The 16,754-nt window shown below is 34.8% G+C and overlaps 1 protein-coding gene across 13 annotated transcripts in view; it reads right to left on the reverse strand.

Annotated features, from left to right (window-relative positions):
• Positions 1–1,025: 1,025 nt before the first annotated feature.
• Positions 1,026–16,754, reverse strand: part of KIF21A (kinesin family member 21A) — a 148,760-nt gene continuing 133,031 nt past the window's right edge. For all 13 annotated transcript variants that reach the window (XM_027035894.2, XM_053226121.1, XM_027035892.2 and 10 more), the window contains 6 exons: positions 14,707–14,887; positions 12,561–12,725; positions 10,399–10,516; positions 8,814–8,984; positions 7,327–7,526; positions 1,026–2,280 (listed from right to left, as the gene is read on the reverse strand). In XM_027035894.2, the coding sequence (XP_026891695.1) occupies positions 2,187–2,280; positions 7,327–7,526; positions 8,814–8,984; positions 10,399–10,516; positions 12,561–12,725; positions 14,707–14,887 (929 nt within the window). In that variant the 3' untranslated portion in view covers positions 1,026–2,186. The remainder of the gene's footprint in view (positions 2,281–7,326; positions 7,527–8,813; positions 8,985–10,398; positions 10,517–12,560; positions 12,726–14,706; positions 14,888–16,754) is intronic.

A 16,754-nucleotide genomic window follows, 5' to 3' on the forward strand; every position in this document is an offset into this window, starting at 1 on the left:
GAGCACTTACTAAGCTGTTCTGTAAGTGCTACATTTATTCTCTCTCTCCACTCAGAGGGCAAGCATCAACTCAGTCTTGCTATTTTTTTGTCCCTAGTACCTGGCCCAGGGCATTCTCAATAAACATTTATTGAATAAATTGTCAAATGAATGGTTGAGCAATAGTCCTATGGGAAAAAAAAAACACACTCTAAGGGTATTGAAATTCAAAATAGTCCTAAAAATGTCTCTCAGGACTTATAGTATTTTCCTCCAGGAAAGGAGGCAAAATTACAAAGTAGCTGACTTCCTCTTTACAGGAAAATCCCTTCTTTAAAACAAAAGAAATATATACTTCATTGTGAAGTATAGCACACATACATAAAATAAGAGAAATACATGTACAGTGTAACTTAGGACCCAGATTGAGAAGTAGAACATTTCTAGGACCCCAAAAACACCTCCACACCCCCCTCTACATTCCCAACTCACCTCCTACAATACCTGCCAGTGACCACCCTCTCTATTTCTTCTCCAGATAACCAAAGTCACTATTGTCCTAATATTTGTGGGAATAATTTTTGTTTTACCATCTATGTTCACATGCCTAAATTACATAGTTTGATTCAACTATTTACTTTTTTTTTTAAGTTTATTTGTTTTGAGAGAGAGAGTGGTGGAGGGACAGAGATACTGGGGAACAGAAGGTCTGAAGCAGGCTTTGTGCTGACAGCGGAGAGCGGAATACTGGGCTTAAACCCATAAACGGTGAGATCATGACCTGAGCCGAAGTAGAACACTCAAGCCACTGAGCCACCCAGGCATTCCTGATTTAATTCTTTCAATAGTGAGTTCCTTTGGTTCATCAAGAGTAGGTTATGATTCAAACATTCAAGAATATATCATGTCTAATGAGCAAAAACTGGATTGCATATGAAGTGGATAACAAAAAAAATGCCTTTCCTTATATCACACACAGATAAAACAAAGTTTTACAAATACTAACAATTTTCATAATTAGAAAAAGCACAAGAGAATAAAAACAATTCAGAGCAACATGTTTATTGAAGCCGTAGCTAAGCTTTCATCTACAAGCAAATATAGTCAAAGGGAAAAAAAAATCACAAGACAATATTTTCAAATGTTATACCATCTACATAAAAATTAAACTTGCAGAATTTACAAATTAATATTCTGAGCAGACCGATAAATTATACATCCTTTTGCAAAATCCAATCTACAGCATTTAAAAATTCATACAGTTACAAGGTAAGACATTCTTTACAATCTACTTATTTACATACCTTTTCCCACCGCAAATGATAGAGCTCTCATAACTACCAAGGTTTGCAAACACAGTGTATTTAAAATATATTTAGCAGCATATAAAAAAATTAGATAAAAGGGGAAGGAAATACTATTAAATAAAAATGAAATTAAAAGGTGATAATAGAAACAACTCCATAGGAAAATAGATCAAAATATATTTCTGTTAGGACATCAAAATTGTCTTCCATCGCAGAATGTATGCACAGCACTAATAAAACAATTTAACAGCATTTTAGTCCTGAGCACAGAATATAGCACAGCTGTAAAACTTTGGTCAATACAAGTAAACATCAACATTTAACACAAACTGTTTAACATTTTCTGTTAGTAGAGGACGGTCAATTCCACCTTATGCAAAATCATCAATCATATTCTCCTATCTTATTTTTTTCCATTATATTAAAAGAGCTTCGAAATTTGGGAACCCTCTATAGACTGATATAAATACCAGACAGACGGACCACAATTTGAGTAACATTCCCAGTATGTTTAAATATATAAATCATCTGAACAGACTATATGACGAATTACCAATGGGTTACATTGTATTCTGGGGGTTTTCTGTCACAGAAGCAGTCATCTTACAATTCAAATAATTTTAAGGTGTTTTTTAATAGCTAGGCACAAAAATCCAGCCACAATAACGTGTGAATCAAGCAGTATACCGATTATAGGATATATATGTTTGGGAGATATTAAAATTAAGCACACAGGCTAGTACACAATTTTATTAGAATACCATTTATATTCAGCAGTTGGATTCAGATATATTTTCCAGTTAATCCGATTCATAAATTTTTGCCTATTAGGCAACTTTTCCATAATGAACATACAGAGTATTATCACAGTATTCAGTTTATGACTATCTTCACTCATGTTTAATTACTGGCAATATCTTCCCCGAGATCTCCTATGTCAGAGATCTGACCATCTTGCAAATTGCGAGCCTTCCAAATTCTCACAGTTCGATCACTACGGAACAAATTAAAAATGAACACGTGAAAAGAGGCAGGAAGATAAAGAAATAGCTTTTAGAATTACTGTGAAAACATTTTCTGAAGAGGACTTTAATATATGTAAGTAAAAATATACATTGTCCCATAAGTATATCAAACAGATACACATAATAATATTAAAAATAATTCATATTATCAAGGGCTTACTATATGGCAGGCATTGTTAGTATGTGCCCTTTATATATAAATACATTCAATTCTCTTTAACTACCATAGAGATAGATAATGCTATTATCCCCTTTATATTGATGAGCAAATTTAGGTCCAGAGAGGTTAAGTAATTGGCTCAAAATTACAAAGTACATGACAGAACCAAGATTTCGATCTAGGCAGTTCGGTTCCAGGGCCCACCTCCTAATCACTACACTGGATCTGCACTCATTATTTCAAAAAACAATACGCGATACAACATTGGTCAGAGATCTTCAGGCACAACAGCCCAGAGTAAGGTTACAGTAAGGCTTCTGGGAAGGGAGGAGATTGGAGCAGGGATTCCAGGAATTGGTGAATCTGGCAAGAGTCAGAATTATGTTCACATGAAATCAGCATAAGCCCATGGAAAAAGCAAGAGGCTACTGAGAAGTGGACTAATACTCCACTATCATGGAACATAGAAGATTCAAAGTGTTTCTGAGAAAACTTGTTTTTGTTCACCCACCATGTGGGTACTGGGGAATAGTCATTAAACAATCATATTTCTTACTGTATTTCTCATAGCTTTAAGGGAGTGTTACTTTTCTCCAATTATCTAATAAAGTCAAAGCTAAAAGAAAGAGTTTCCATAGAATTTCATAGTTAAAAGGCATTGCAGAGATTATGCAGTCCATTTCAAGGATAAGGAGAGTTTAGTTACCTGTCCAATGTAACATAGTAAAGGGCAGAGGTGAGCCTCGGATCCAGGCTTTCTAGTTTTTAATCAATAATCTTTGTTCTCCCTAAGAGTTCTTATTACAAGCAAAAAAGAAACTTTCTTTTTCTTTTTTTGAATCTATATAAGATGATAGATGTTAACTAAATTTATTGTGATAATCATTTTACAATATATGTAAGTCAAATTACTATGCTGTATACCTTAAACTTATACAATGCTGTATTTCAATTATACCTCAATAAAACTGGGGGAAAATAATAGTCTTCTCACCAACCCACACAGCATATGTATATTGGTAACAGCAAGGGGATATGTTCCTTCATCCACCTACTCATCTACCCATTCATTTATTCAGCCATCCATTCAACAAATACTTATTGAGAACTTGCTATGTTCCAGGCAATATTCTAGGTGCTTGGGACAATTCTTAAAAACAAACAAACAGATAAATAACAAAACCCTCTTCTGTTGTAGCTTACACATTCTAACAAGAGAAGATAGAGAGTAAATCATAATAATTAAATTATGAAGTTTATTAGAAAGTAATCCATGTTATAGAAAAAGAAAAGACTGCATGGTAAAGGGAATTGGGTGCTAGGTGATAGAAGGGTTTCAATTTTAAATACAATGGCAAGGTTACTCTTAGTGAGAAAGAAGGACATTGGAAGAGAGTCAGGATCTCTGAAGGCAAAGCATTCTGGGCAAAGGGAGCATTCTGTACTATGGCTGAAATGAGGTGATGTGTTCAAGGACCAGTAAAGAGGTTACTGGGGACTACAAAACAAGGAGCAAGTCTAGAAAGAGCAAGTGCTAAAAGGAAAGGTGAGAGAAATAACAGATGCTCACAAGGTCACATCAAGTATGGCTTCTACTCTAGGTGAAATAGGGGACCAATGCAAGGTTTTGAGCAGAGAAGGAATATGATCTAATCTGTGTTTTAAAAGGATTATTCTGGCTTCTGTGTTGAGAGTAGACTACATATGAACAAGGTACCTTGTTTAGGAGCTACTAGTAATAATCAGTTCTTGTAGTAATCCAAAAGCTGATGGCAATTAAAATCAGTGAGTTAGCAGATATGGTGAGAAGTGGTCAGATTCCAAATATAATTTAAAGGTAGAATACCAACAGGATTTGCTCAAGGACTGGCTATGGAGTATGAAAGGAAGGAATGAAAGTTTCTATCTAGCCTGATCAACAGAGAAGACAGAGATGCCAAAGGATGAGCAGGTTTCCTGGGAAGGTTGGGATTTCAGTTTAGGACATACTAAGTCTAAAATTATCAAATTTCCACTACTAGTCATAACCAAGTAATTTGAAGCAGGTTAGCTCTCCTGCTGCAAACAAAGTAAAAATCTGACAAAATATATGGAACAACTATTTTCAGATACTGGACCATGGGGGAGTACAGGGCTGCTGTCCCTGAGAAAAGGGAGAGGGGTGAGCTTCATGACAGCCCTGGCTGTTGCTTTGGAAACACTTCCCAGGGAGGAAGAACTCAAGCAGAAAACTACAGAAGCACTAAGTTGAAGAGATAGAAATAAAAACCTGGGGGATGTGGAGTAGTTGGAATTTTCAGGATCAAGGAGAGAAGAGGAGAGAGCTATGCAGAAAGAACTATGGAGCTGTGGGGAAAAAAAACTCCATAAATCTATATAAGGGTCACTAATGTCTCTGAATACTAAGCTACACCATGAGTAGAGTAAGATTATAAGGCCAAGCAAAAACCCAAAAAAAAAGAAACAAACAAACAACAACAACAACAACAACAACAAACATCTACTAGTGAGCTATAAATTGAACAATTCCCAGAGCCCACAGAGCGCTATGAGCTGTTCACATTCTGATCAGTAAGGAGATATCATCAAACACTTATGGTATTCAGTAGAAATCCAAGAATTAAAAATCGGTCTCAAAAAGATGAAGCTGAACCACAAGAAACTTAACTTCCTGACGAAGTCCAATGCTCTTTAGAAGAATACAACAAAATCCAGATCTTAAAAAACAATATAATGTTCAACATCCAGTAAACTATTACTTGACAAAAAAGACACAGATAAAATGAGCCCCATAATCATAAGAAAAATTAATCAATACTACAGATCCAGATTTATAAATAAATACATAAATAAATAAAAAGCAACAAATCTAGAAATATCAGATATGATGGAATTATTATATAAGGACTAAGTTATAAAATGCCTCAGTTTTCCCACCTGTAAAATCGAGATTGTAATAATATTTACCTTCTAGAGTTCTTATGAAAATACATGAATTAATGCCTGGAAAGAACTTAGAACAATGCCTGGTAAATACTAAGCACTATACAAGTGTGTGCTAATTAACAAATAAGTGGAACTAATTTGAAAATAGCCTTTCTGACTTTATTGGCTATTTTCCTGATTTTTAAGTTACATAGTAAATACATTTGCATCTGGTGCACCATGGACATACTGAGAAAAAGTTCAGTTCTTCAAAAATAAGACTATATTGTGGAAGAGAGGTGTTACAGTAACATCATACTTCACCCACCAGACCTCAGTGATATATAATACTTTTATAGTCTTATATTATGTGTCCCACAACTTTGGGAGGTATTCAGTTATTTTCCATAAATTACCAAGGACACAGAAAGTTTCCAAGAGAATAAACAAAAGTGGTGAGTCTTGAGAAAGTAATATATCTTGGAAATAACATCAATGAAGCACCAAAGGTAAGCACCTTAGAAAAACACAAAATAAATCAACTTTGAAGTACTTTGGAGATATGAGAAAGTAAATCTAAATGAAAAGAGGGATTTGATGAAAATAGCACAAATAAGAAGAGATGCCATAGAAATAGAGCAGAGCTTTCAAAATAATATCAAGGTAATCATACATTTAGGATAAATGAATCAAGAAGGTGTTCTGATTAAATTAAAATGTGCAAAAATGACCAAAAGGAGATTTTCAAGATAGATATTCATGAGACATTATATTTTATTTGAATGAAACCAATGCCTCACATTAGGGTATATATATTTTCCTTTCCAAATTACTTATATACATATTATGTCATTTTTATGGTCACAACAACTCTCCACTTCCTTCAAGCGTCTTCTTAAATGTCACTTACTCAGTGAGGCCTTCACCCACCACCCTATTGTGTAACTCCCTCCCCACAATACTCTCTTCCCTGTACCCTGCTTTATTTTTCTTCCTAGGCACCTGTCACCATATAATATATTTTACTTATTTCTTGTCTTTTTTTCCCCTTAGAATGAAACTGGGGGTTTGGATCTGTTTTGTTCACAGGTCTTCCCAAGAGTCTGGAACAGTGCCCAACTTTGGAGATTCATCATGAATGAAAAAATAAGCAAATGAATCCAGCCTTCCTAAGAGGGAGGAACCAGATAGTATTACTATGTACTTATACAGCTGAGCCTTGAACAACACAGATTTGAACTATGAGGGTCCACTTACATGTGGATTTTTTAATAAACATAGCACAGTACTATAAATGTATTTTCTCTTCCTTACGATTTTCTTAATAACATTTTCTTTTCTCTAGCTTCCTTTATTGTAAGAATACAGTATTTAATACATATAAAATATAAAATATGTGTCAACTGACTATATTATCGGTAAGGTTTCCAGTCAACAGTAAGCTATTCTTAATTTAATTTGGGGGAAGTCAGAGTTATATCTGGATTTTCAACTCTGCAGGGGTCAGGGTCCCTAAGCCCACATTGTTCAAGAGTCAACTGTACTATAAACAGAGGCAGAAGGGGAACAGAGATTTTTTAAATGATTTGTTCCAAATGAGAAGAATAGCAAGTTTGTTGACTTTCTGGAATTAGTCACCTATAAATGATTTTTTTAATTAAAATCACCAGGGGAACATCTAGCATCAGACTTGCTAGTTAAGCTGAGTGCTAATACAGAAGTAACACTATTCTCATGTAATCTTGGGATTAAATGCAGTGACCAAGGTGCAAATCAGAAAATATGAATAAGAGATCTTAAATAGACATTACAATGACTGTAATAAAAGGGTTTCATGTGTTCTATGTTTCCAGTTATTTACAACTTACAATATTTATTAAATCTGAACACAAACAGCCAATATAGAAAAAATCACATAGGAAAAACTTACTCGGCTGCAGTAAAAATGTGGGTGGAATTAACACATATGGCATTGATAGGACTATCATGACCCTTCATTTCTCCGACTGGCACAAAAGTATCCATGTTCCAAAGCTTCAAAATGCCCCCTCTGCAGCCACTGAGCAAAACCGGGTGCCCTGGCACCACTCCTAGGGCACAGACCCAATCCTTATGTGCATTTGGAACTTGCTGGAGAAAGAAAGAGAAATAAGCCGCTGAAGAGGAGCCTTCCAAAATGACAGTTTCACACCAAAGTAAGTTTCGAACATTTGTTGACAAAACAATATTTAGACCACTCAATGGCCTGGAAGCCATAAAGAAATTTTCCTTCTTTTTTTTTTTTTAATCTTTATTTATTTTTGACAGAGAGAGAAAACACAAGTCGGGGAGGGGCAGAAAAAGAGGGAGACACAGAATCTGAAGCAGGCTCCAGGCTCTGAGCTGTCAGCACAGAGCCCGACGTGGGGCTTGAACCCACGAACCATGAGATCATGACCTGAGCCAGAGTCGGACGCTTAACTGACTGAGCCACCCAGGTACCCCACAAATCATTTTCTATGCAATCATTCTTAATGATTTAAAGAAATAAATTTGCAATTTGCTTTCCAATTTGCCTCAATTATTATCAGTGTTATCAATATTAAAACTTATAATATTAAGTCTTGAAGAATCTCAAAGACCCAGAAAGTACACAGAATTTTTCGCATCACATTCTCTTCATGGGAGTTAAGTATCTCACCTTTCTCCAAAATGTATTTAATTCAACAAGTTTGAAAACTACAACCTGGTATGTAGATAATAAGGACCGCTTCATAAAATCACTGCCTTTAACCTTTAGTAGAGAACATGGAAGCCTAAGGCTTTTTGTAGAAAACTAAAGTAGAGCTCACATATATTTCATAATGAGTAAACAATACTTACACTCTAATTATATGACATTTAGGTATAAATATATTTATATGAATAATATAAAAGTCACAACCATGAATGTATATCTATAAAAGCTTTTGAGGAGCTCCTGGGTGGCTCAGTAGTTTAAGCGTCCGACTTCAGCTCAGGTCATGATCTCACAGCTCATGAGTTCAAGCCCCATGTCGGTCTCTGTGCTGATAGCTTAGAGTAGAGCCTGCTTCAGATTGTGTGTCTCCCTCTCTCTTTGCCCCTCCCCAACTCATGCTCTGTCTCTCTCTCTCAAAAATAAATAAACATCAAAAAAAAATTTTTAAAGAACGCTTTTGAAAGCAATATGTTCATCTGTTGCCAAGTTTGTTCTATTGACATTCATGCTACTTGTTCGTTTTGTTTTCAACTACTCTTATCTAGAAGGTATTATTCAATATTGAACGTTGCCCTTCTCATAATTTGTAACCCTGGTAGCTGAAGATGAAACACTCTTTGAGAGGCTCTTCAAGGTCTTATATAGACTACTGGTGGCTTTGAAGTACCCACTTCATCCCATGAAAGGTTTTACATTACCTGTAGAAGGTCTTTTTGAGCTAAGTCCCATTTCTTGATTCCATTATCTCTGGATCCACTAAATAGGTTATCCCCTTGTATGGTTAGCGCTTCAATGCCATCATAATGAGGGGGCTCAAAATTGTGGGTGGGACTCACAGTTCCCAGAGCCCCTTCAGTTACGTCAAACATCTAAAAAAGGAGAGAAAAGGGGGGCATCCTATTTAACTTATAAATAAGCACCTATATGTGTTCATACATAGAAACACATACACATGTATATTAACCAGATATGACTTGTTACAATATTTTACTAATTAACTAAATTAACCTTGTATAAATGATTCAGGAAGAACCCAGGCCCTATATTCATGCTACTTTTGCTTATATGTCACAAGCTTATATGTCTATAGGCTTTTTAGAAAGGCAACCAATTTTTTCATGTATGGTGAACAAACTATATGTTCAATAACAAAAATACTACATATCAATCCAGGTGAAAGTCAGAAAAATGATATGACTGTTATTTAGGCACTATAATGTAGCTCTGCAATCCTGGTGGCCATCTCAAATTCCCCTCAAAGTTGCTATTCTAAACCTTCTACTCCACTCAGTTGTCATCATCTCTCTTAGCTATTGACCTCATGATTTCCTGAAAAGGGTCGCATGATCAAAAATAAACTTTCTGGACTCTTCCCTCCATTTCAAAAGTTTCCTTTTATTTTCAAACATTCTCTTACCCTTCTCTTCTTTTTAGATGCTAACGTGTGCTTCCTGCTTCCCAGGGTTCACATCTTTGATATGGTTCTAACTCCTACCACCTCCATCACTTACCACCACTTCCCCCATCACTTTCCCTCTCCAAAGGGCCTGCTTCCTAAACAGACAGAAATACTCAAGTCTACCAAATACACAATACTCTCATTTTAACCACTCTATTTTCGTGTCACTAACCCACTTCTCATCTCTTAATCTTAGGTTCCAAAAAGAGTAGTTATACTTTTCCTATCTCCTTTGTTACTGCATTCTCTTTTTATTCCTATTGGTTCCTACAGGAATTCACAAGGCTGAGTCCTGTCAACCTCTGTCTCTTTGGTCACATCAACTACTCTAACTCCTGAACATCTGCTTCTTTCAAATGGCTCCCAAACCTGCATGTCTAGTCATAACTTATCTGGAGTTCTAGAATTGCCTTTGAAATGGCCTACTTGCCTATAGGAGGATGACTTCTCTTACTTAGTATCTCAAATTTAACATTTCCAGAATCAAATTGTGCATCTTCCCTAATTTCATAAAATCTGAAGACCATACTAAACTCAGTGTAAAAGATGGTGACAATGAGACTTAAGCATTAGCTGGATGACTGAGCCAAACATCATTAAAATCCCTCCAAAACAATCTTCTATGAAAAATGAGAACATGGGATTGAATTATAAGACAATAAAATCAGGAACTATTGAATGAGGACAAAGATCAAGAAGAAAAAGCAAAGGATAGGATTGTTAAAAAAGAAAACTGATTAAGAGCAAAGGGTCTTAGGTGCATCTGATACTTCATATCTATCATTTAATAGGAGAATATAATTCAACAACTCTATCATACACACTTTGATGTAATGATCCTTGGAGCCAGTGATGATTAGATCTTGTCCATTAGAAATCTGATCTACTGTAAGGCACATAACAGGGCCTAGGTGTCCTGTTAACTTTCCTGTAGACTGAAACCTTTAAAAAGAAAGAAAAATAATTTTGTTTGAAAATATTTCTTAATGGGTTGAGGTTAAGCCCCAACGTAAATAATCTACATTCTTTGATGAAACTGTTCACTAATGCTTTTTTTTTTTTAAACTTAGCTCCACCTCCATGCAACTCTTTTCAAATTAAGGGTCAAAATATGGCCAACCTAACCTATTCTACGACTGAAGTGTGAGGAATCATAAATAAGTTATTCCAAAGTTACTGATGTCATTCAGACAGTAAATGAAATGGCAGCAAAACTTGCTAAAGACTAATTTTAAATGCAACCTAAGTCCAGATAAACCTTAATCTGTTAAATATCTGAACATGTTAAAATATATGACCAATGTTATTAGGTTCAATTTGGAATTTGATTAAAACAACTATATCACTTACATGACTACACAATCAATAAAAATATGGAAAAAGATTACTTTATATAAAACACATATATTCTCGCATATACACATACACAAATAGGTACACCAATCATATATACATGTATGCACACACACATATATATACTTATGCACACATATGTATATATGCACGTCAGAAAGTAAGTGGTCCATTTCATCAGTTATTATAAGGACTGAAAATGACCAGGACATATAGGTGACTGTAGAAAAATGTGTGATGTTAATTGTCAGGGGGTGACAATGAACCTTTGTTTCATAGTCCTACCTCAATCAAGCTACTGGACTACAAAGACATATTTAACTTGTAGAGTTTCGTTTCTAGAAAATTATTTTCTTACTTTTTTATGATAAATCTACATTTAATCACATTGCTGAAATCAGCAGCTTTCAAAGGACTTAACTTTTCAGCAAAAACAGAAAGTGTAAAGATTTTTAAAAGCTGTTACCTTTTTTGCCTCATGTCATGACTTTGGGCATCTTCCTCCATGGTGTTTTGACTATGAGGCAAGTTTTAACATCTTCAAGAATAAACCAAGTACTCACCTCTTTTCTCATTTTCTCAAACAAGCACTGTGTTCAATTTTCTACATTTTGTTTCTAAAGCAGACTCATGACTGTATTTCTTCTTTCTCTCTCATCTATTTATCTATAAATTATGTTTATTATTCTCTCAGTCATGTGTTAACATATTAAAAGTTATAACTAGTTATTTTCAGTTTCTAAAATATCCTTTTTATTTACCACTGACAAATCCCTCTAGATGGGAGGCACCCTGTATTACCTGAATTACAAACTTCACTCAGTATCCTATAATTGCCTGTTTAATGGCCATTATCCTCCGTTACAAAATGAGTTCTAAGAAGGTAGACACCACATTTGTCTTGCTCAGTCTTTATTCCCAGCACCCACCATAGTCTTGGTGCAGTGCCTGCCAGAATTGAAGTTGAAAAAATACTTAACTAATAAATGAATATTCCCTTGCTGCCAAAATTTTAAGAACTAGAAAAGAAGCTAAAATAAACACTCGAGTGAGGGATAAAAGCTCACATTTCATGGCAAATAAAAATCAAATCAGAGATATAACACCTTATATTTCAATTTATCATTTTTTACCCATTTTATATTAATATTTAATCTCTTATATACATTTTATATTCATAAAACCCCTATAAAGATTTATGCCCCCAGTAATTAACTTAAGCTTATAAACTAAAAATTTTGAGATATAAAATGTTTAAGTGATGCTGCCCCTCCCCCCAAAACAACAACCACAACAACAACAACAAAAAACTCTTTCAAACGTCCTGGTGAAACAGAATGAGAATCTTGATCTCTTCCCAGTAAACAACACAAATTGTAGACAAATATTAAGAGAGGCTATTTTCCTTCGTATACTTTCTTTCTATTGATGGCGAATAAAAGAAAGGAAATTTTTGGATTTGCTAATGAGAAGAGAAGAGCCATTTAGGGGTGTTGGGCCAAACAGAAAAGCCTATTATTTTACATTAACTTCTGGGGTTATAAAAGTTAGATTTTACATGCACTAATATGTTATTAATGCCTGAAAATTGTACTTGCTGTATATAAGAAATACATTCTCTTAAAAATTCTACCTTTTAAGATCCCACATTCTGACAGCATTTCCAGAAGCTGCATAGAGGAAAGTGCCAGTTGGGTTTAGAGCAATTTGATTTATCTGGTTTTCTCCAGAAGGAATAGCTACTGTCCGGCTGGTACTTGCAGAACAGGCATCTCCAAGAGTAACTTGACCTGAAGACCTTAACAGGGACAAAACAAAGGGAAAAGTCACAATCCTGGATGAGAGTTCAGCTTACAGTTCCTTGAATTCCTAGGAAACTGGCTGTGGGCAAAAACAAGCTCTTTGCCCTTTGGTCACCATGTGAACAGTACCTGGCATGCAAACTCATGCACACATAGCTGGTACTTATAAACACATTTGATGAATAAGTGAATAAATGAATAACTAAAACAAGATGAAATGGCTTAAAATTCTTTTTTTTTTTTAATGTTTATTTTTGATAGAGAGAGAGAGAGAGAGAGAGAGAGAGAGAGAAGCAGAGCATGAGCAGGGGAAGGGCAAAGACAGAGGGAGACACAGAATCTGAAGCAGGCTCCAGGCTCCCTCTGAGCTGTCAGCACAGAGCCTGACACGGGGCTGGAACTCACAAACCGTGAAATCATGACCTGAGTGGAGTCAGACGCTTAACCGACTCTGCCACTGAGGAGCCCCAATGGCTTAAAATTCTTAATCTGTAAACCTATTATAAACCTAAGAATTCCAGAATTCTTAGGGACTCCTGAGTTAGGGATGACTAGAATATCATTCAAAAAATATTAGATGTTGGGGTGCCTAGTTAGCTCAATCGGCTAAGTGTTGGACACTTGACTGGGCTCAAGTCATGATCTCACAATGTATGAGGTCAAGCCCCACTTCAGGCTCTGCTTGGGTTCTCCCTCTTCCAGTCTCTCTCTGCCCCTCCCCTGCTGGTACATTCTCTCTCTCTCTCTCTCTCTCTCTCTCTCAACATAAATAAATAAACTTAAAAAAAAAAAAGATTAGATGTCAAAGATAAAGAACAAAAAACTCAACAAATGATACAGTGCCACAAAAGTAATTCATTTTCCTATAGCTTCCAGAACGCCCTTCTGGGCGTTTTCCTATAGCTTCCAGAGGGCCAGGCCTACCAATATTCTTCTTATTTATTAAGTGTGCCTTTTGAATTAAAGACAATGAGGATTTTTCAAACCATTTTCAGTTTTTGCTTAATCTAACCCAATCATATATGGAGTATTTCCAAGTGCTAAAGACTTAAACATAACTTATTTCTATTTCCTCAGATAAATTCTAAATGATAGATATATTCTTAAATTTTGAAACATTTTCTCAGCTAACTTCTAAAATATCAAGTTATAATCAATCTTTTTAAATTTGCCTTTAGTGAGTCAACTGGATTGGCAGATTTCTAAGATACAGTGTTCCTTTTTCTATGAAATTTCCCTCAAGAAACTTGTGTTTAGTAGAATAAATTAATTAGTAGCTCTCAAAATACAAATTAGGACTTGAGTTAATATTTCCTCTACAAATTATAAAAATTACCCTTTCCTATGCTCCCTTTGTTTATTTAAAGAGTTCACCCCAATTTTAATTATGTAAAACTGTTCATCGATCTTGTAGCAAAAAAGAATCATTATTTGCTCTTTATTTTAAAGACACATATAATGACACAGAAAACAAACTCATCCTCCAATTATCCAACCTAACCTACAGTTATGGAATTTGTGCTCACACAAAAGCAGTATAGGTTCTAACATGAACAAAGAAAAAACTCTCAATTATTTAATACCTGCTAAGTAAAGGTTACAAATACTTCTTCACTATCTATAATGGTGATTTTAGCCATTTTCCACAGAGTGGTATTCATTTGAAGCAAGTAATGTAAATCAATATTATATCAAGTAATAAATACTATGAAAATGCAATACCTTAGTATTTGGGAGGGAGGAATATGAAATATATACTTAGTCACAGATCAAATGCAATTTATTCCTTCCTATTTAATACCAGGCTCCTATATTTCATTTTCTCAATAGTTTTTCCCTGTTATATTATCTATGTCCTAATTTTAACATCCTTTTGGAACTGGACAGTTATAAATAAATAAAAATGTATTCATAGTCCTATCTTTTTATATATGTTATACTATTTGCCCTTATGCTATTTGTCTTTAAATTACTTACGTCAGTGTTCGAATGCACTTTGCTGAATCTCTGATGTCCCACACCTTAATATAAGATGTGGACACAGTGAAGACCAAGCTTGTATAATTACAATATTTTACAGATACAACATTGTTGGGATGACCCCCCAATGACATTATCTCCTGCCCAGTCACCAGATTCCATACTTTACAAGTACGATCTAAAACAAACAAGAAAAGGAAAATACTGTCAATATGAACTAAATTAGGTTCTCTTAACAATAAAAATTACTTTAACAATCTTTCCCCTAGAAGAATGAAATAAAATAAAAAGTAATTATTCCACTAGCTGCAACAGACATCAACCCTCTGCATCAAGTTCAATGGCCAAGTACATATAAAGGATTGGATGAAAGCAAGGGATAGCTGGTGTATGTATTATGTGGTATTAAAAAAAATAATTATATAAAACTTTGAAATAGTCATATCACAAGAGTCTTGCTTCAAAATTCCCTTGAATTTAAAATGGCATTCCCAAATCAGCCTCTTCACTCTCACTGCCTCACAGCACTCTACACTCATAAACACATATACCTTTCTTTTCCAGGGGTCACTGATAGATGGTTTTATTTTTGACCCCAAAACATAATTATAAACTAATTATTTTGTTTTTCTGACATGTCAAATATATAATTATTCTGGAGATAAATTTACTTTAAATTATAAAAGTACATTTTTCACAGTGCAGATTATTTTTTAATTGGAGAATGGCTTGCCGTTATTCACAATTCATAAGTTCTAGCTAGATATGTTACACTTCCTTATATGCAATGAGCAATAAATGCTTGCTGATTAAACTGAGTCTTGTAACATCCCTACGTGCTAAAAATCGTTTATTAGCTTCCCCAAACCTGTACTTGCTTCCTTCCTACCTTTTTAGCTTTACTGCCCATCACTTCTCTTATGATTACAGTTGACCCTTGAACAACATGGGTTTGAAGGGTCTACTTATATGCAAAATATTTGAAAAATATAGTACAATACGATGAATGTGTTTTCTCTTCCTTATGATTTTCTTTGTAACATTTTCTTTTTTCTTACTTTATTGTAAGAATATAGTATATAATACATATAACATGCAAAATATTTATTAATCAACTGTTTATATTATTGGTAAGGCTTTGGTTCACAGAAGGCTATTAGTAGTTCGGGTTTGGGGGAGTCAAAAGTTATACGCAGATTTTCGACTGTGTAGGAGGTTGGCACCACTAACCCCCATGTTGTTCAAAGGTCAGCTGTATTCTACTTTTCAACCAATTGGATTTAGTTTCCAAACATACCCCATTTTCCCCTCCATGTCTCTGCTTATGTTGTTCTACAATCTTGGTTGTCAATCATTACCTGTCAATATCCAAACCATCCTGTAAGGTTCCTCCTAAATGCCTCTGTCAAAGCCTTGTTATGTCTCACAGGTTGGCATAACCTCCCTTTTCAGAAACCTCAAAAAGATTAGTATTTAACTATTCAAAGCATTTGTAGTTCATTTCCAGTTGCCTACACTTGTACCAAAGGGGGTTAAGAATACAGGTTTGGAGATGAGTAGACCTGGGTTTCCAATCCTGATTCTTCCACTTACTACTAAGTTTATCTGGTGAAGTTATTTCATATCTTGAATCCTTAGTTTCTTCATCTGTAAAATGAGGATGCAACATGTATCTCACTGGGGTTACTACGAGAATTAAATGAGATATAATTTGTATAGTATCTAGCATAGTCTCTGACATACGCTTAAGTGCTCAAGAAATGATGGTTTCCTACCCATCTTATTCTCTTTACCACAGTGTATGTACATTGTAATGATGTACATTTTTGTCAATTTTTATATAACTTGTATTACTAAGCTCAGGACCTTGCATACATTAAGTGCTCAGTTACTGAAGGGAGATGTATTTTCTCAACATTCTATTCATATAACATCAACAGAGGTTTTACTTTCTTCCCAACTATGCAATGATTTTCTATAATTCAGGAGTTGAACCAAATTATTTCTCAGGTTTTTATGGGTATTAAGCAGTTTGACTATTCTTT

This window comes from Acinonyx jubatus, chromosome B4 (assembly GCF_027475565.1).
Source record: "Acinonyx jubatus isolate Ajub_Pintada_27869175 chromosome B4, VMU_Ajub_asm_v1.0, whole genome shotgun sequence".
Lineage (NCBI taxonomy): Eukaryota > Metazoa > Chordata > Mammalia > Carnivora > Felidae > Acinonyx > Acinonyx jubatus.